The following is a 21,095-nucleotide window of genomic DNA, read 5'->3' on the forward strand; positions in this document are numbered from 1 at the left end:
TCAACAAATATTTTTATTTAAAAAAGAATAACTAAATAAATAAACAAATATAACTGAAAAATTTAAACTTTGATTACCGCGGTTTGATTGCTCTGTTGTGATTTTACACATTTACTGATGGAATGTGCAACCGTATAGTTATTATTCTCTGCGATGGAGCTTTCGTGGTAGCCGCGAATCGTTGGTGCAACAAAATTGAAACAGCTCAAGGTTGATTAACATAAATTACAAAAGCAGAAAAGACGAATTATTAAAAGAAAAATAGAGAGAGATAAAGAGAGAGAAAGTTACTAGGTAACTGAACTTATTTCTTGATGCTGTTGCTATGCTGTGTCTATATGGAGCCTGTTGTGACTTTCAACTGACTTGACTTCGTGTATAAGCTACCTTACTGAAGAATTGAAAAGATCGCAGAGGAATCTCAAATCGGTTTGAACCTTTCATGGTCCATGGTGAGTTCAAACCGATTTGAGATTGCTCTAACTCCATTGGAGTTGGTGTAAACTTTGTTTTGATACAATTTCATTCTCAACTGTTGCTAATATACAATACAAATGGGTTTTATACACTTAGTCTTGATTTTGTAATTCATCCTGAAATAGAAGATCAAAACTAAAAAGACATTTAAACTTTTTTTTAGTATTTTTTTTCGCTAAAATACAAAAACTACTAGATATGGTTTACCTAAAATTACTTAGTGTAAGCCGACCTTAAGGTCATGCGCGTGTTGTTTTTTCTCTCTAGGGTATACTAACCTTTCCCACGATGATCGGTTTGTGTTTTTCAAAGTAAAGGGTCGTGAGAAGATTATGTGTTATAAATGCATCAACATATTTTTTAAACAAACTAGAATTCCGAACCAGAACGAAAGGCTTCTGAAATCTATATAAAATGCTAAGCTGTGTTCCAATTCAAAAAGACTTTTTTCCGATCAAAGCAGAAAATTTGACACCGAAGTAACACTCAATCAAATTGCAGCATTATTTATTTTTATTTTGTTGACTTTATAATCCCCGATTGATTTCTTTAAGAATTGAGCACATGCCACGTATCATAGCCATATGCGCTTCGGGAAGAGGGTTGAGGGGAGGTGGGGGGATGACCCCTTTTCTTTCGGTGAAAAAAAGTTTTGTCAATCATGGATAATGTGGGAAGGGATGCCATCCGTTATAGAGGTTTAAAATCCCAAAAGCCAGCACCACCTCCCCCTCCCCCACTCCAAAAACACCTCGGTGTACACTAAAGTTCTGCATACATATTGGCACCCATAATGCTGTAACCGTCTTTTCTTAAAAAATATTTTTATTTCTAGGATGACAGCAAAATACATATGCCCCGGGTTGGCAACTAAACTGATCGTAATTAATAACACGCATGAAAGTAAGTTTTTTTTAGTTAACACATTGAAAAGGCCTAAATGTGGCCAATTCAGGAGAATTAAATCTTTTTAATAATCTTCATAATTTTTTAAGAGTTTACTTATTTTTACATTCAAAACTTTTCTTCTTTCTCACAAATAGCATTAATAACATTTTACCTGCAGTGCGAAAACCCTGCAATATTGCACAGACCGACATCCAAAACGAAAATTAAATATAGCTAAATATAGCATTATCTAGCCAGGAGACATAGCGTTAGTTTTCATATCACTGAGAAATCAAAAAAGTTGATATTGGTAAAAATTGCTTTGGATTACAAACGAAATTTTTGGGGTCAGGTTACTGACATTTTTTTTGATTGGTTACTTCTATTGTTCTTTCGTCAAATGGTCAATATCGGGAAATATTCGGTGTTAGGAGCGAATAGTTTTACTGAGTAGAACAAAATTAACTCTGGGACTTTTATAAGAAAGCAAGATGTTGTCACTTGCTCTTTGGTGTATTTAAATTAGGCGCTTTTATATGAGTCTATGATGGAAATTTTGATGTCTTCAAAGAAAGTTGAGTTGACTAGGCTATGTGCTATCGTGAGAAAATTAGCTATATTCTAGATATTGATAATCTATTTTATAATACCCGTATACGTCTGTCTGTCTATCTGTCTCTTTGTCACGCAAAATGGTAGCTTCGCTGCGCAATAGCGAGAAGCACGCAAAGCGGTAAAAAAAAAACGGGCGAACCAGTGGATTTTCCACGGGCTAACGACTAGTTATTTTTAAATAACTGAAAAAGTAGAAGCAATATTGAACTGTATAACATTAAATCGTTGAAAAACAAATAAATGGATAAATAAATACTTGAAGCTTGTTTTCCTAAATTTCTCCCCATCTAACGTCAAAGAAACCTCCAGAGGCGTATTGCATGGCTAATTCGTAGCATAAGTAATAAATGGTATATGTGCGCTAACATAAAAAGAAAACCGTTATCAAAACACTCAATACGTGCGGTTAACCAGAGTTTCAATATTCACAGCTGGTGTGAAAAGGGTTGTTAGATTTGTACATTGAAAACAAATTAATATTTAACAAATAATATAAAAATAAGAAAAAATATAAACTAAACTTAAAAATAAATGAATTAAATATAATGATATGAATGGGTAATATAGTAAATAAAAGTTCTTATATCACACACGTTTGCAGGGAATAAGTTTTCTAAGAAAAACGCTGGAAAGTATCATTTTAGAAAACAAGGATGTTAAGTTTAAAGAATAATCGTAGAAGGAAAATTAAGGATCAAAAGAAAAATTAGAATGGTGAGGCTCTTTTCTTATATTTCCTGCTGTTAATAATTAAAGGGAGTTTTGTGTAATCCTTTACCAGTAATTCACGATCAGTTCAGACAGACTTATAAAAATTACTTCTGTTCTTAAAATTATATGTTCGTGATGTTTTCTTTAAATTATTATAAACTGAGATAAACATTCCACTTGAGCTACATGCCTACCATTTTATTGAACTTTCTTTACTAACCTTGTTCGAGGTTATATGGGTTTAAATAGATGTCCTTCTTAAATTCTTCTTTATATTTTACAGAAGAAATGTTTTTTGTTGATTTTGCGACAATAACTTTTGTCATGCCCTGCTGACTTTTTCTGTGAAAGCAAGACCCATGAATCGCTTTCATAATATTTACATCAACGGTGCCTGATGCGTACTAATAGAACGGGAAAATTAGTGCACCCAGTCAAGTTCTATCAATGGAATCATTAAATGAATGAATGAATAAATAAATGGATAAATGATTGAATGAATGAATGAATGTTTGTACTTTCTGTACAAGGTCATAGGAGGTTAAAAGTTAACCACGTTTTACCTTTAAAAGCCTCAATTGAATTAATGATAAGCTTTCGTCATGTTTCGTTGTTTGAGAGCAAAAATTACGAACATTTACGCATGCATGACTTATTTCGTACTCCTTCTTTTTTTTTTAATTTGTTTTATTTCTTGCATCTTTGTCACTACTTTCTATTATGTCTTATGTTAATAGAGGGAAACATTCCAAATGTTATAGCCTGTTGAGCATTTGTAGTTCGTCGCATACGTAATTTGCATTTGTTTCCAGGTCATTCTTCTATACATCAGACGTTACATAGTGAGATTGTCGAAATGATAATAAGAAAATTCTCATCGTTCGCTAACAAAAACAAAACATTCCGCTCTCACTAGGACTAAAGCAAAACAAAATATCTCATGTACTCTAAAGATGGTTCATGAACCCCCTGTAAATCTGTGAAATTTGATATATTTTGTAATTTGTCAAGGCCTACACCAGGGTGGAAACAAATGAATATTTTTTATCAAAAAAATAGTTGCGGAAAAAAGAACAGCATGTGAAATAATTTGAACGGCAATCAAATTTTTAATTTTATAATACTTAATTTAATCTTAAGTAAACACTTTTTCTTCTACACGTATATTATCTATTGTCATGCACAAAACAATACCACCATTTAAAGGGATTAATCCACTAAGCTTAGAGATAATACTGATGCTCTCAAAATACATACATCCTCTTAAGTCCCTTTAAAGAAAGGTCACAGGCAATGTTTCATTGTAATTTAAAGAGACATGGTGGTAGGCAAAGAAGCTGAACACCATTAGGAGAAAGGGAAATATTGAATTTTGTTGAGCAAACTAGAAAAAGGATGGCGAAAGGCATCTGGAGTAAGAGAGCTAACGAAGGTACAAATTTAATTATACAAACTAATTTTCTTTATTACATGAGCTTTTTAATCCTGTTTACATGTTGTGGTTTGAGATTATATATTTTATGAATCCTATTGCTGTTTTAATAATCTTTGTTGATCCATGTTTTTGCAAATATGTAACGTAGCTAGTTCCGTTTAAGATAATTAGAGTAACATTAATCCTAATGTCCCATAATTCAATAGTAAAGTCATATATTAACTAAACAAAATATTCCACATAGAACAGGAAAATTATAGTATTTTTTGGCTAATGGAACATGCTTACCTTTTGAAAAATAAAATCTATTCTGCCAGTGTTTTCAGCGATAAAATTTTTTAAAATCAATTCGTCCGAAAAATTATTATTCGTTCGGGTCTTATTGGTGTTTACTGCTTAATATTCTCTTTCAAAATCAATTAAGGAAACTAGTGCACTTTTATAAGAAAAGAAGAAACATATATCATTAAGATGGCTTTCCCAATAATCAATCTTTTCACCTTTCATGTGACTATAGGTTCGTCTTCAAACATTGATAATAGGGGAAAAGGGGGCAAAAAAACAAAAACTATAGCAAAATGAGTTGTTTGACATTTTATTTTGACACTAAATTTAGACAGAATCCTTTTTAATTTAGTAGTCAAAGTGCAGATATCGTCCAAAGGTAATCTTATCGCGACTTCTTGTCCAACAGTTCCAGCTACTAACCCGTTTCCGGTTCATTTTATGTTTATCCTGTTTTCGTCCGGTCGATAACAAATTGACAAATTAAGGTGTGAATAATAAGTTATCATTTAACATCTCATTAATGATGAAATATAAATTTATCCTGCATGTGAATACATGGATTAGCATCTGCATACTTTGAACGTACTTCATTAAATAGGACTTCCTCACTATTGAGAAAGTTCACTAAACAAAAATAAAGATATTGTTTTAAATAAAAGAAAAATTAAATACCACATGCGTGTCTTTTTAAATATAGATTTTTCCTCTTCTTTTCATTATGAAATCTTTTAAGTGACTATCTCTGAAATTTTTACTTAAATGCGTTCGAATTAAGATTTTTAACTCTATAATTTCTTCTGCTTCCAAAAGCATTTTAAATTCTATAAACTAACTCTTTATTAAGAAACATGTATATAAGAAAAACAATATACGACCTTTAATACCGAGTTCCATACAGCATCATTTGTAGCTGTAAAAACGTCGCGACTTTTATCGCATATGCCTAGACTATTTCAATTTGGCTATCTTTTGCTCACTTGCTGTTGCAGAATATGGCTGATGTAAACAGAAGATATTCGTTGTTTCAAATTTTCAGTTTAGTCAATATTCATGACGCAGATATAAACAACGAAGTAAGACACGAGTGCAAGATACGTGAAAAAATGTATGACAGGGTGATCATCATTATTCTGTCTAAATGGCTCTGTGAAAATAGATTGTTGCTAGCACTTCCACTGATTCGTGTCTATTTTTTTCTTTGCTCAGATCACTTGATGGATATATATTTTTAAATTACGTCCAAAATTTCTGAGATATCATTTTGCATGGAAGTTGAGAGTTGCTAAAGAACAAAAAACAAACACAGAGAAACTGATAAAAAACTGTCGAAAACGTGGCAATAACGACGAACTTAACTTACATACACACATAAGGAACCAAGACAACCGCCAATTAGTAACAGTTTCTTAAATTTTAAGTTCGTTTTACTGGCAAAAGATTTTTAACAATTTTTTTAATTTTGACAGGTATGTAAGAGGGATATTCAATCATAAACATGATTTTCACACAACCAAGAGACTTTCAATAACATATATACAAGTAATGATGAAATATTGACTTTTTCGCGTTAGTCATCATCTAAAATGACGCCCATTCTGTTGAAATCGTCAATTTTTAAGCATTCTTCTGATTTGTCAGGATAACTTACTCGATATTTGTCCACTTAATGGAAGGCATATGTGCAAAAGAAATGTTACTTAAAATATTACTTTTTTATAATTAATTAAAAGTTATTCATTCGAAATATTAACCGTTACACAATGTCGTGCAAGTCCTTCATATAATACGACATATTAAGCATCATATTGGGCAGACTCAAAAATAATTTAAAAAATAATGGAAGATTGTTAACTGCAGTTTTTTGTCAACAAGCCTAACCGCAATCATTTCAATATGACTACGTACCTAAAATAAACTTTGAGTGATTTAAACTCTGAAGTATTGTAGTGACATGAAATTGGACATATTTAAACGATTAGATACAGCTATCAGAAACAAATAAACAAATAAACAAAGAAAAAGTCGGACATTTTGTTGCGGTGTATGACTCTATATTTAAGATTCGGGTTATAGAAATCTGATTCGTATGTATAACAGAACAGAATGTTCCTCTAATGCAACACAGTGAACAAAACATTTGACGCACGTGTTGGTTGATTTCTAGGTTTACAATTATTTCGTCTGAACACCATTTTAGTTATAAATTAGTCCTAAAATCAAAATTTCAATAAAATCTTTTGTACAGGGAACAAAAGCAGTAATACCAGTATGATGTTGAGAGCAATTCCATTACATGAGACTAGATAGACCATCTGTGCCATCTGTGCTACCTGGTCTCAAATTTTAAAACAACAGCATTTCTGCTTGTAAGTTTCTTGACCAAAAAATCCATTCTTCCTAAAAAGCAACAAAAAGTACAAAATAGAAATGAAATGTTAAAACGCTATTTTTTTCTCCGTTAAATAACTAGCGTCAGGGATTTATCACCTATTTAGTGTGTTCCTTTATCTAATTTAAAACAAGAAAAGAAAAAGCTTTGTATATATTCCATATAGGGGTGTAGACATACCACGTAGACACCAATTTTACTTGTCTACGGAACTTCTTATCACATTTAATTACAGTAATTGTTTTGAATAGCCAGTATTTAGTGGAAGTATTTTAAAGAGAGTTGCTCGAAGTCTTATCTTGTTTTAATCAGATGAAAGAAGAAAAATTGGATGTGAGCAGATATCTCTGTACTTTGTTTAGAAATATTTTCATCGTAAATAGGATGTAATTAATTATTTCTGAGGTTTGTTTCTTTCTCTCTGGTCAACATTGTTCAACAAATAATCACAATTACCGATATTATGCATTAAAGTTTTCTGTTTTGTAGCCCTTTTTGTTGGTGCAATGATGTTCTGTAGGTTTATAGACTAATGAAAATTATAGTTAAAAATGCAGTTTCTCGCAAACGTAGTTTAATTAAGACGGCTTTTATAAATGTTTGTATTGTTTTTCCATCTGGAATATATTCTTTACGTTTCATAATCTGACTAAACGTAGGCTTGTGGAAATGTCCATCAGAATTCACCAGTCGCTGTTCGCAGCTACCATCATGGCTTTTAACCGTACGGCGAGCACTACAACATACCTAGTCTATGTTGTAGGGCCGTGGATAACTCAACAGGTTCGCCCGTCCTTTTTATATCGGTTTTTGTGTATCTGTAACACAGCTATAAAACCATGCAGAGAAAGCTATCGCTATTGTGGTACTATTTTGAGCAGAGACTGACAAAATATGGGTAATATTAATATGGAGATAGCTAAGAGATCACAAGAAGCACTCTCTAGCACAACAAAAAACGAATTTAAGCTTTCCAAATTTTTTGTAGCAAGTATTACCTTACTTTGAGCTCGTCATGGCATTCTTTTCAGCACAGCTATTTACATTGTCACCCTTACTCACACATTTTTTCGACACTTACTTTATTGGTAAAGAAAAAGTCGGCAAAAAGCTACCAAGTTTTTTCTTAACGAGTAATATTTTTTGCCGAACATCAATTTTGCCGATTTATTTTATTATCAGACCAAATATTTTGCCGATTTTTTTTATTAGCCATTTTTATATTTTTTATATTTCATTTTAATCTCTGAGGCCATAACGGTTTCGCCTTGTACCTTTTCAAGTGGGTGTAACAGAGAAGAAATAGCGCCGAGTAAAAAGGGATGAAGCAAAATTTAAGGACCAACGCAGAGGAAATGTTGAAATGAAAGAAGAAAAAATCGTTGAATTTAACTAATTTATATACTCCAACGAAGTGATTATTCCCTTTGTCAAATTTTTTTGAGGAAAAAAACTTGAAAATCCAAGCTTTTTTGGTCATTTTCAAAGTGAAAAAATTATGACTTAATTTTTTACTGTTGGAGTTAGGGTTTTTGCTGACATATTTTTGCAAATTCTTTCTTACCGATTAGGTAATCTATGGACACACATTGACACGTTTGTTTCACAGACATATATTTCCTGAACACTTTTACATTACCACTCTCAACTTTTACTATCCTTCAGAAAAAGGTTAAGTCTTTTATATATTAACACTTTCGTTTATATGGTAACACTTCTTATTTTCGACTTAATTTAGTTAAAATTTCAAAAATTTAACCAATCAGTGGTCTAAGGTGCCATGTTTTTATATTGAATCACCAATATTGGTCAACATCTGCTTCGTTTTCCTGTCTTATGCAATGTTAGCATGGTCCAACATTTAAGGAGAATTCCATATCAAAACTACGGCACAAGACATTGGAAGTGATGTATTACTCGCTGTAATTTTTTGGTATTAGATCTTCTGAGCTGCTTATACTAAAGCCACATGTGTTTTGTAACCTTCCACTACTTTAAATCTGATTTTTACTCACTAGAAATTAAACCGACAAGTTTAGAAAGGGTATGTAAGAGGTTAACAAGGTACCCAGTAAGGCCAACATTAGTAGTTATCCCTGGATGAAAAGTAACGCACGTGTGAAGGTTTGGTAAAGGTTGACACAGTGTATACAACTCTTTCTTGTTCTACAATCTTCGTAAGGAATCAGAAGCCGATAATTCTTGTGTATGCTTAGTCACACATCTCACATTTGCACCACCGTTTCTCTAACAAGGTGGCAGAGTATTTTTAACTGTCAGAACAATTCTTATATTAGGTAAGACAACATGCATGGCTGTTTCCATTCTTTTATGTTTACCAAATACAAATACAAATTTTAAATAAACAAATTATACAAAATATAAGCGCATTTGATTATACTGCCAGAAAAAAAGATTTGAACTGTATAATTATGCGAGAGTGAGTTGTTTTATAATATCTACAATCTTCTATTAATAAATTTCAAACATGTTTTGATGACGAAATGAAGTTTGCAAGCGTGTAATTATCTTTATCAGTGTTCTAACTTTTTAGTAAAGCTTTTTCTAAATTGATAAGATGTAACTGATGACAACATACTTTTCAGACCCAGATAAGTATATTATAGTTTATTATTTTGTTGTACTATATATTTGTTTTTACCGTTTGTTAAATGTTAAAGATATATACATACATATCCATATACATACCTTACCGACTCGGCCTGGAATATTTTTATCTTTAAAAGGAATTTCTGCTTTGAGCCAATTTTTCATTATGTATGTTAAAATGCTTTTCAGCAATATTTTGATGTCTTCAATGTTTTATTTTGTAACAACGTGTCTTCTCAGGAAAAAACCGCGTGTATGTACGCTCATAAGTTACGCTCTGTAGATTAAAATTGCTTCCTCCCCTCTTTACTTAATTATTACCATTATTATTATTATTTACCCAGGATAGCTTCTTCAGTTCCTTATAGAAATGTTATCAATGAGGATCCTGCGAAGGGATCCAAGGTCATTTAAACTCCCATATCAGCTATAGAAGGAGTGCAAGTACAGCAGCCGCTCAGCTAGACAACCGTCTGAGATATCAATCCTAATGTCATGTTTAACATTAAGCACAAAGGATCAATTTACACCTTTATAGTCTCTGGCATGACTTGACCTACGCCGCACTGGAACCACAAGTCTACCAGTCAGTCCACAAGGACACCAGTCCCCCAATCCTCCAATCCCCCATCCCAACCTCTCAATCCCCCATACCCAGCACTATAAACCTAGATAAATTCACAAACGGGCAGATATAATGTTTGCCATTTAAGTTCCAACTTGAAGGGCAAATAAAAATATATGAGTAAAAACTATAAGCTACCAAAATTCTTAGTAACTTGTTTCGTTCGCTTTTATGTAAATCAATCGTTAAGAGAATATAATATTTTAACACGATTTCAAGGTTACATGCGTTTCTAAATTAATTTTAATATCTGTTTATGTGCTTAATAAGTTGCTACTTAAGAAACTTCAACTGACTAAAGAGCGTTAATAATCACAACACGACCTCAGTTTAGTAATTACGACCATCTCAATAGACTAGCAACGCATTTCCGATTATTATTGTGAAAGAAAAATGAAGTGAAGTTTTTTGGAGACATTTCAATTTATGTTTGATATGCTGTTTTTTATGAAAGGTTTGTCTGACATTAAATGTGTTAATTATTTCTTTTCTTTACAGTCTTATAGTTATTATTTATTTTAATTATTTACACAAATAAAGATGCATTTTTTTCTATAAACACTGTCAACATAAAAACAAATATAAAGAAAAACACATGACGACATACATTGCATTGTTTTGAAGCCATTCGTATTATTCTCAGTTTTAAAACTTTCAAAATTGTTGTTTCGTTTATTTATTCTTAAAACAACAACAACAACAATAACAACAACGACAACAGCAAAACCAGCAAGTTTTTTTTTAATTTGTTTTTGAAAAAGCAGTCTTTGTTCTCTGTACACACCAAGGCTTTGTTAAACACGCTTTAAGATATATTTCATCCGTAAATCTATCTATTGTGAAATATACATTCATTGACAGTATTATGATCTCTCAAGCCTGACGTATACGTTCGTTACATCTATTACCATTAATCGACCCACGTTTTTTTTATTAGTATAAATGAGTAGCTGGAGTAGTTCTGAACTTTTAACATTTAAAAGGATCTGGCACTGAAAAATTCTTAGCAACTCATTTCAGTGCTGGAAATTCCCTAGGATTACCTTAAGAAAAGATTCCCAATAGGGCATAGAATGGAGTCTATAACCCTAGCCCGAATGTTATATATGTTGTAAATATGGTTACCATTGTTGTTATCATAAATGTCGGAAAGATACATATATTGTTTGGAATTTTTATCAAAAATAAAAGTAAAAGAACTATAAATTAATAAATGGCGGGAAAGTGAATTTGGAAAAAAGATTCTCTGGTGCGTTGGCCCCAAACATAAGGGTTCCTTCTTCTTCACTTAAATATGCTCCCCCTCCCACTTTTATTCCTGTGCCACCCGTCCTGATTTTAATACCTTTAAACACATTTTAAGTGGACTGCACATACATTGTAAACATATCAGCAATTCTTAACAGTGTACGTTCTTGAACCCAACACAAGTATTTCACTTCAGGATTTTCGGGTGCTAGAAACACTTTCCAATTTAAACAACGGGTACAGCTATGGCAAGCATAACACATCATAAGACCTACCAGTAACGTCAGTGTTAAAACATAATGTCAATGTGCCAAAAATATTTAAACTTTAGCCATCAAAACTAATATTTTAAGCCAAGTTGTATACGTTTTTTATATGTGTTTTTATGTGTTTTTACACCTTTCCCTTTTAAATAAGTGTTTTTTTTTTGAAAGTTGAAATTGTCGTCGTGTTGACTTAAATTTAATGGATTGGAAGATAAAAATAACAATGAAGTTACCTGGCAAGAACATTAGTAAATAAGATTCTTAGTAGCAGTATTAATTCTAGAGTCGCGTATTATTTATAAGTGCTAAAGGAATTCAGCCTTGATATGTCTTAATACGGCCTTCTGAGCTGTTTTATTCATTGCAATATTTTATATTTAAAAGCAAAAAAAATTGAAGAAGTTTAAAGAGTTTCTTTCCACGCACTGAGAAATCAAGAAGAGTCAAAGTGACTCTTTTTGAAGACTCATCTCCTAATGAAACTTGTAAAGAGTCATAAGAGAGTCATAATGGCTTTTATAAGGGAGTCATTGATTCTTCATGAGTCTTGTAAGAAAGTCGATATAGGCGCCGTTCCAAGACTCTCTTTTTAGAGTCATTTTGACTCTTCGGAATTTCTCAGTGCGTTCAGTGTTGTTATGACAAAAAGTGCTACACCAGACCTCGTCAATGTTTTGAAAAACGGTCCTTTGTTATATAGCAGAGGATTTTTTCTCTCCTTTAACTTTCCAAAAATGTCATCTTGTGTGTCAAAAAATGTCCGAAATGCCAAGGCACTTAAATAAAAAGTAAAAGCGTGGGAGTTAAGAAAAGGCAAATTGTGACAAGGTGGTTAGAATCTGTGGAGTGTCGCTTTGAAACATAAGCAAATTTCGTTGCATGGTATGCAAGATTTTTCGTTTTATGGTATGCAAGATTTTTCGTTTTATTTACAACCTCGATAATTTTCCATACGTCTTTTTTCTTTACTACCGCGTTGAGGCACAAGATAACTTTAGAACAAATTAGAGCATTTTTTCAAAACTCTTTTCTTTAAAACATTAGCTTCAACTTTTCGTTATAAAAAGACATTTTCTAAATGTAAAATTTCAAACTATGATTTCCCATTCATTTAAAAAAGTAACTTTGTATTTCGAGAACATCCACGAAAGCAACAAAAACAAAACAAAACAAATATTTGCAGGACAACGTAGTTAAAAGAAACAATTCTGTCTCCCGAAAGAAGGCGTATATTACCACGGATGATTGTATCCTTGTAAAGAAAGGAAACATTGTTTCAATTTTTACTTTTGGTAATCATTTGTGTTCATACGTATCAGCTGTACGTAAATTTCGCCAAATGGTGTGGACAACGATATTGTGATTGTTATAGCCATTAAAAGTCGTACATACGTATGTTCTGTATGTTTCATGTTAATTAAATGTTTTAATGAAATAATTAAAGTTTACTGCGGCCAATATAACAAAAAACAAAAATATGTCGTGTTTCTACCTCCAGATGATTTAAAAGATGAATGGCACACGACAAAGAAAAACTGATGCTTAATAGGTAGAAATAAATCTTATATATAAATCTAAACCAGAGAGGACGTTTTAAACGAACAGACATCACAAAAATCGTGAGTACCTCTATATTTCTTTGGTCATTCATTTCATTAGATCATAAATGCAAGGAGTAAACCGCAAATCAAGGTTAGGTGGGTGGAATTGACGTTAAAAGCGGTTAGGGTTGGTTTGACGACGATTCAAATTTTAACTTATATACACGCTTTTTTATATAAGGATATGCTTTATAAGAATATCAAGCTGGGATTTCAGGTTAATAACAATAGGCCTATTGTTACGAAAAGAGAAATAAGAACAATGAACAGGTTGGTAAGAATTTTAGTGTTCTTGTAAAAAAGCATAGCGTTAATGGTTAGTCAATAATGTTTGTTTTCATTACTTTTTATGCCGTACATGTGCATGCTGTTTTATATAAGAATAGAAAATAAGAACATAAGGATAACGTAGATTAAAACAAGTTAAAAACATTTTAACAATGCATGACTTTGTATCTGTGAATACTAATCAAAAATCACAAAGGTGACATGCTAGTAATTGAAAATGTCGCAAGCTTTTCTCAAAGGCCAGTGTTTTAATTAGAAATCATAAACACGCTTTTTTATGAGTAACAATTTTTTTAGCTAAGGATTAATGTTGCTAAAGTTTTCGTATCACAGGCTTAACTAGCGCCTACCTGTTGCTTATTGGCCATTCAATAATTACAGAACACTTAAATTCCGCATTTTTCACCACCCTCCCACCCGCCCTTCCTGCGTAATATTTCAAATATGAAGACTTCATGTATTTATTTCCTATAGTATTAAAAACCTTAATGTAACAGATAATCAGCCAAACATCAGTAAAAGATGTAACCGGGCACACAATATGGTATTTTTGGTCCTTTTGCGTAAGTCCAGAGGGAAGAAACAAATTCAAGATGTAGATCATACATTAAAATAACTAAAAATATCTATCATACATAAAAATTCTCTGTTACATAGCAAAAGAACTCCCTCCCCCAACCCCTAAATTTTCGTAAGAGTGTGTAACAAAAATAATCATCAATTTTTACAGCTAGTAAAAGTTTACAGCTAGTAAAAGTTTACAGCTAGTAAAAGGCGACGAGTCAATTTCTTAATAAAGTGGTATTTTAAATAATATAATATTTTAAGTGGCGATATCAACTTCAACTGTGAAAACAATTACCAAAAATATCAAAAATAAATTTATTTTGTTAACAACCAGTTATAATATCAATTTCCTTCCATGACTCAGCTAAATAAATCGCCATATAACGATTTCCTTGTACGTAATACCACCAGTTCGCCAGACATTGAATTTAATACATATTTCCTAGGTGATAACAAATTATCGCGATCCTGTTATCTTTAAAAATGATGTGGGTTGCTACGTATGAAGTAAAAGTGAAAAGAAGAGGCGGTGTTGATAGTTTATCAGTTAGTTTGGATCACACTTACGTAAATATATTGTTGTTGTTTTAAAAGTATAATATAGTACGAGTGTTTGAACAGGAAAAGCGAGAGGAAGAACATGAGATTGTTAAAGTGAATTTTGTTGTGAAATATTTTTTCATGTTTGTAATGGAGTATAGGTAGGTTTTTAAAATGTTACGAATTTCTCTCGTGTTAAGGCTTTTAAGAAAAGTGATTTTTTCTGTTTTTTAGATAGTAGTATTGGATTTAGATATAGTATGGAATGTTGTTTACCTCATGAACTGAATGACGATTCTTCTTGCAGTCTTATTATATAGATATGACTTCCATATTGCACATCAAAATTAAGGCATCGGATAAATTTTGCTTAGTTTCATAAATTACTATATTTTCTTTACATTCTTTTAAAGCTGTGAAAAACTTTATTTTTTATTTACTACTTAAGACTTTAGATGATTTGCCCATTCTATTCCTTCCCACCGACCTACTTTCAACATCTCTGTTTTATTCTGAAAGTTCATATAATCTCTGTATGATTGGATAATTATTTCAACAAAAACTTTTGATTTCCTAAATTCTACTAAACAATACTTCAATATGGAAGTGGAGTGTTTATCTAACCGATTTGTGACGTCATAGGCAAGTAAACTATCGAATGACTTCCCGCAAGAAGATATTGGTTTGAATGTTCACGTCACGTGGTCTGACCTACAGTTCCATACGCGTAATAGACGGCGTGTGTGTGTTTTTCATCGAGAATCTTAAATAACATTTTTCTTATCTTTATATACCATTCACTTCCTTTTTTATAAAATCTGATTGTTGGAATTTCTGCAATTTGCGTCATTATTTCCTCAGTGCTTATTTACAAAAGCCACGTGCTAAAGACTACTTCCCGTATCCCGTTGAATTTGTTCTTCTTTGTAGAATTATTCTCAAAGCTTGCAAGGTAAACAAAGAGAACTTAAAATGTAAGCAGAAAAAAGTTGTGTACTATATTCTGTGATTGACTTTAGTGGCTAAATTTGCTTCTTTTTTGTGAGACACTAATTTCGCAAATACGTTGTCACCAAATTAACGGAAAGTTCTTATGCTAAGGACATTAAAGTATTTGACTACCTAAAAGAATCTGCTGTAAAAATGGCGCAATACAAAATCATCGAACAGCGAGAGGAAGGTTGATATGAACATTTACATGAGTTTGACTTTGTAATTTCTTTGTTAATTTCTCTCTGCGGGAGGTAATCAGTAACCAAAATATAACAACACATGTAACTATTATTAAAAAATGACGATCCCGGATAAAAATAGAGTTGTCGTATATATAACGTAAATTTATTTTCAAAATAATCGATATTATGTTAATATAAAAATAACTCAAATATCAATGTCATCATTTTAGAATATAATTCCATTAAATGAAGAGAAAGTGTGAAACACTTTCAGAAATTTAGCACAAGATAAAACCATGTTAAAATGTAAGTATACTAAATATAATTATTATATAAATTTCGTAAATTATATCCAAGATACCTCTTTCATTTAAAATCCTTTAAAATCTTTAAAATTTTAATAAGTTTCCATTTTTTGCAAGCAGTAGTAAAAGGGGTTATTACTCCTATCCTAAGATCTCCCGAAACTGTACTGTTCTTCCACACGGAGTTAAAAATATCTACATCTACTGCTTTCAAGCTTGTAACCATCGCAGTCGACTTTTGCATCTTTTCATTTACTACAAAAAATTATCAATCCATTTCGTATCTACTTTAGTTTTGTTCTGAAAGGTTGTAATGTAAGTTATATCAGAAATACAAACTGCTTCAAATCTCTCTTTAATCTACTTTTTTGCTCAATGTCAATTGGGAAAGGATGTCTGGTTTCTCGTTTGAGTTGACATACAGGAAACAAAAACATTTTAGTGGATTTCATTAAATACATGGGAAAATAAGTTGGACGCGTCTGTTTAAAAAAGATTCAAAACAGGAGATGGAAGAGCAAGGATTTGTTGTGTTCGTTGCTTATGTGTTTAAAATACTTTTATCCATCCTTCCCTGAATTATACCAGACTATATTGTCTGTAAATTTCATCTGATTCAGACGCTATCAAATATAACTTTTTTTTTTTAATTAAGTGCAAACATTAAGATTGAATAGTAAAATTGATCAAGCTCATCTGTTTAATCAAATTAAATGTGCATTCCATCTGTTGTAGGAAATAAAGGCAAAAACATATTTAAGTCCGACAAAAGGTGTGTTTTGCCGATTGTGACGCTCTATTTTGGTTTAAGTAATTTATTTATTTTTCCATCAGGGTCTCGCTTTATTAACATTCTTCTCAATTTTATTGTTCCCATATTGTTTGTATTTTACCGAATGTTATGCATAATTTATAAAAATAGAAGTTTAGGTCAAAACTCATTCCTTTAATCCCCACGTTAAAATTTAAACTTCAATCATTTAACGACTTCAAAGAAATAAAATAAAAATAAAAATAAATTATTACCTAACCTATCAGATTTGCGAATCAGTTTGACTTCAAAAAGTTTCGGTAGTAGCTATGGCTGTTACGGTGAGTCTTTCCGAGTTAAATTTCTATAAATTTCGTAAATTGTTAAAATTTTGGAGAAAAGGAGATGCGACACGTCACAGAAGATAGAGCTAGGAAAATTTTATTATCAAATAAAGAATTAAAAACATTTTAATAAACTGAAGCGGCAAGAATTAAAAGAGCATATCGTATTTCCACATCTGTTGCTCACAAAGCTGATTATAACTGCCTTATATTTTGAACATCTTTATGTAAAAAGTAGACCCCCACAGTGTTAGTTCTTTCGTTTCGCAGCAGATCAAAACTTTTTTCTTCAAGGAATTATATAAAATTTTTCATATCTCTTAAAATAAAAAAAACAAAACAAAAACGGTTGGTTATCAAATTGGAGTGAATCGTATTGAGACGATGTAAGGCTAATGGTTCATTTCATAGACAAATGGACTTCATACTTTCTTGTTTTATATCAACTTCTCATGGGTTTTATGAAGCAGCTAATACAACCTATCTGTATATAATGTAGATTAAAGGACTTAAATCCCCTGGCGAATTATTTTTCCTGTTCAGTTCCTTAAGGTAATGTGTTGCACAATTAGAAAAAAAATGCCTAAATTATTGCCTTCTTCTTTTTAGTTACAAAAAAAAATCGTTTGAAAGACGAAGTTGAATCGAACCAAGACAACTCAGAAACTCTTGAAGCACTAACAACTAATCAAAATTCTGCTACGTCCGACGTAAAAGATTCTGAGACGAATATCGTATTGACAACACTTCCTGAAGAAGTCGACACAAGTGCATTGATGACGGAAGATATAGAAGCACTTCTCGACGAATCGTCAGTTCTTCGACCGACAAATATAAAAGCTACCGTCAAATGTGCTTATTCAGCATTGAACTTAACCGATATATCCGTCAAGAAGAACGACGCCGTTAAGATTCTATACAAACAGGATAATTTTGTTTACGTTCGCAATAAGAAAGGTGTTAGCGGTTTCATACCTGTCAGCTATTGTTATATTGCCAACAAAAATGAGAGTAGTTCCAAGAAGTCAAACAGAAAAAATAAAAATTCCAAGAACTCTAAAACCGAAATCAAAAGTTTTTTCAAAAAAGATAAAACGAAAAACGAAGAAAGTGCCGTGAGTAAAAAGGAAAAAAAGAATGTGGAAAACAATGAAACGGTTGAAACGGATAAAGACAAAACGGATATATTAAGTAAGAAAGATATAACACAAACAGAAAACAAAGATGATACTGTTGAACACACGGCCGACCAAATTATCCCGTCCCCAACTCCGAGTGAACCAGATGTTGAAAGTGTTGTTGAAACTAACGATAATAATAACAATATAGAAAGTAACAATAAACAAGACATTTCCGAAAACAAAGACGATACTTTAAGCTCAACGATGGAGACACCTATTATAAAAATTACGGCTGCCGATAAATCTATCGAGGACGAAAGTCATCACTTGCCTACATCAGATGTTGGATCCAGTGTGTCGAGTTCTCATCAATCGTTAGATCAATTGATGAACGGGGAAACATCCCTTCCATTAGCAGATACTATTGAAGTAATCAAAGAGGAGATTCCTGTTAAAAAAGAAAAACGCAGAAATAAGCCAGTCAACAAACATTTCAGCATAAAGAATCTTTTGAAGAAAAAGAAACAAAAAGAAAACTGTTTGATTGAGAATGATAAAAATTTAAAAGCGATATCATCTAAGAGCAAGAGATGGTCTGGAAGCCATATTGATTGGTACTCAGACCTTTTCAAAGAAGATGTATCCGATAGTTCTGAAAGTGAAGAGGATATCACAAGTTCGACAGACACGGATACAAACAAAAGCCATTCCGACGTGGGCGCACACGCCTTAAAAAATTACAAACGTGAACAAACTCTTGCACGAAGTAAACACAGGCGCGCAAGTGATACAAGTGCATCCTCGGATTTTTATATACCGAAAAGAACACGGGCTTCAACCTTTGATAACGATGCTAAGACTAACTACACAAAAGATGATCTCTCTGAACTGGATAAACAAACAACGAGCGGGTACGCTACCATCCGGAAAACAAATAGTTTACGTTATAGCGTCCCACCCAGTGACACGCATCAAGATCAGCTTAATACAGTCAACAGGTCTTTGCAAAAATCTTCCAGCAGCAGTAATTTGAAAAATTCAAATAAGAAAAACAGACGTAACTATTCCTCAGACGTTGAAGTAGATGTTTTGCATTCGCCATTAGTTCCAAGAAAGTTAATTTCACCTACAGCTGACCAATCAGGGGATACTTGGTTACGTCAAGATGGAAGACGTACTCCACTTTCATCAATAAATCCTAACAAACAAACTCAAAACAAAAGGATAGTTTCATATGATTTCATTGCGACAGAAGAAAACGAAGTCACAATTTTGACAGGTCAACATGTAGATGTATTGAAGAAACCAGATGAAGACTGGTGGTGGGTCTGTACAGTCGATGGTAGAGAGGGATTTGTACCTCAATCATTTCTAACCCCGGTACCTACAGTTCCTACGCGAAAACCAGACTTACTGCAAAAACTTTATTCTGGCGAGATTGTTACCGTTGAATCACAAGAGAAGAGTACGGAGCGTAAAGTTAAGACTCCTGTCAATTTACCAACAAGACATATTGCTTCAGATTCACCGAAACTAGCCAAAGTTGCTCCATTTTATCAAGAATATGTGAAAAAAGAAACTAATTCTGACGACTTTCAGTTATATAAAAAACAAGTACAGGAAATTCACAAGCATAAAACTCCCCCTCCGTCTTATTCACAGCATGTTATGCACAGACAACACTTAGAACTTATGGCAGGTTTTTATGCAGACCCCAAAGGTGAAAAGTCTAATAAATTTATTGGAAGCAGAGACTGGCAGGGTCATAAAAATGTACAATATATTCAGCCGAGTAGCACTCCTCCTCGGATAGTGCGAAGAAAGTCTTTTTCTGGGAGACAAAAAAGAGTGCGATTTTCGAACGAAGTTGAACACGACAGAAATAATCCTGGAAGTCTTTTGGTCATTAAGCAGTATGGTTTAGACCCTGCTGTTCATGGTGAGGAAGAGACTGAAATTTCAACTTGGTGTTAACAACTTTAAAAATTATATAAATTCGCAATATATATATTATTTAATTACAAACATCTGATTTATTTTTTCTTGATGATTGTTTCGCAGTACACAAGTGAGTGAAGACAATTATATATCACTAAACATTCCCCTTTTGCAAAAATGTCCACGGTTGTCCCCTATGTTTTATAGAGGTTTTCTTTGTTAAGAAAAAAGCTAGGACTTTTTGGGTCTTAAACTGAATTTCCACTCAATTACAAAATTAACCGAAAGTGAAAAAGAATTTGTTCCATTCTTTTGTGGAAATCCAGTTTTTCAACCTCGTATTTAAACCAAAAAGTAGAAACAGCGTAAGTTTATGAACAACTGTATAAAATCGCTTATTGTCAATCCTGAATCTCCTTTTTCCTTTTTATCTGTCTTTTCGCTAAAATGGCTTAAAAAGTGAAACACATTTAGTCTTTAGGCGCTTGGTATACCTTACGCCACAAATTTTTCAAATTGAATTGAAGTCATAACTTCCCTGCAGCGACAAATTAAGCAGAAATGAAAGTTACTTATATTACTAACTTAATATTAACCCGACCTGGCAATAGAAAGTCACCCGACATTTTTATCTTTACGGAATAAGTTTTTGTGCTCCCCAAACATAATCAAAACCTCGGCTTAGATAAAACACAGACTTAGTCGTAAATCCAGTGAAGCGATTAGCATGCATGTGTAATGTCTTTTTGAAAATACAACCAGAAAAGCTTCTCATTAAATCAAGAAACTTTAGAATTTAGAAATAATCCAAGTTCAGTAAAAAGGTGTGTAATTGCATTTAAGATTAAAAAATAAACCACTTCGAACATTTGTTGCAGGAAACTGTGCTATTTTCACCTGTTAGGTGCCAGCT

General features: G+C 32.4%; 1 protein-coding gene across 3 annotated transcripts; it reads left to right on the top strand.

The window, feature by feature from the left end:
• Positions 1 to 136: 136 nt before the first annotated feature.
• LOC130647860 (origin recognition complex subunit 1-like) lies at positions 137 to 20,269 on the top strand. Of its 3 annotated transcripts, XM_057453854.1 has the most exons (4): positions 147 to 294; positions 1,313 to 1,380; positions 15,954 to 16,029; positions 17,733 to 20,269. In XM_057453854.1, exons 3-4 carry the CDS (start codon positions 16,020 to 16,022, stop codon positions 20,216 to 20,218), a joined length of 2,496 nt encoding a protein of 831 aa, XP_057309837.1. In that variant the 5' UTR covers positions 147 to 294; positions 1,313 to 1,380; positions 15,954 to 16,019; the 3' UTR covers positions 20,219 to 20,269. The 3 variants fall into 3 exon arrangements, with proteins under 3 accessions (XP_057309835.1, XP_057309837.1, XP_057309836.1); XM_057453852.1 differs by lacking the exon at positions 15,954 to 16,029 and having other exon boundaries at positions 137 to 294; XM_057453853.1 differs by lacking the exons at positions 147 to 294; positions 1,313 to 1,380; positions 15,954 to 16,029 and adding an exon at positions 9,566 to 10,492.
• The last annotated feature ends 826 nt before the right edge of the window (positions 20,270 to 21,095 follow it).

This window comes from Hydractinia symbiolongicarpus, chromosome 6 (assembly GCF_029227915.1).
Source record: "Hydractinia symbiolongicarpus strain clone_291-10 chromosome 6, HSymV2.1, whole genome shotgun sequence".
Lineage (NCBI taxonomy): Eukaryota > Metazoa > Cnidaria > Hydrozoa > Anthoathecata > Hydractiniidae > Hydractinia > Hydractinia symbiolongicarpus.

Bases quoted from the DNA above. Each gene is read 5' to 3' on its own strand.
- LOC130647860 (XM_057453852.1), top strand. From the start codon at position 1,314: ATGACAGCAAAATACATATGCCCCGGGTTGGCAACTAAACTGATCGTA. The intron at 1,381-17,732 runs GTAAGTTTTTTT...TCTTCTTTTTAG, and splicing joins AATTAATAACACGCATGAAA to TTACAAAAAAAAATCGTTTG.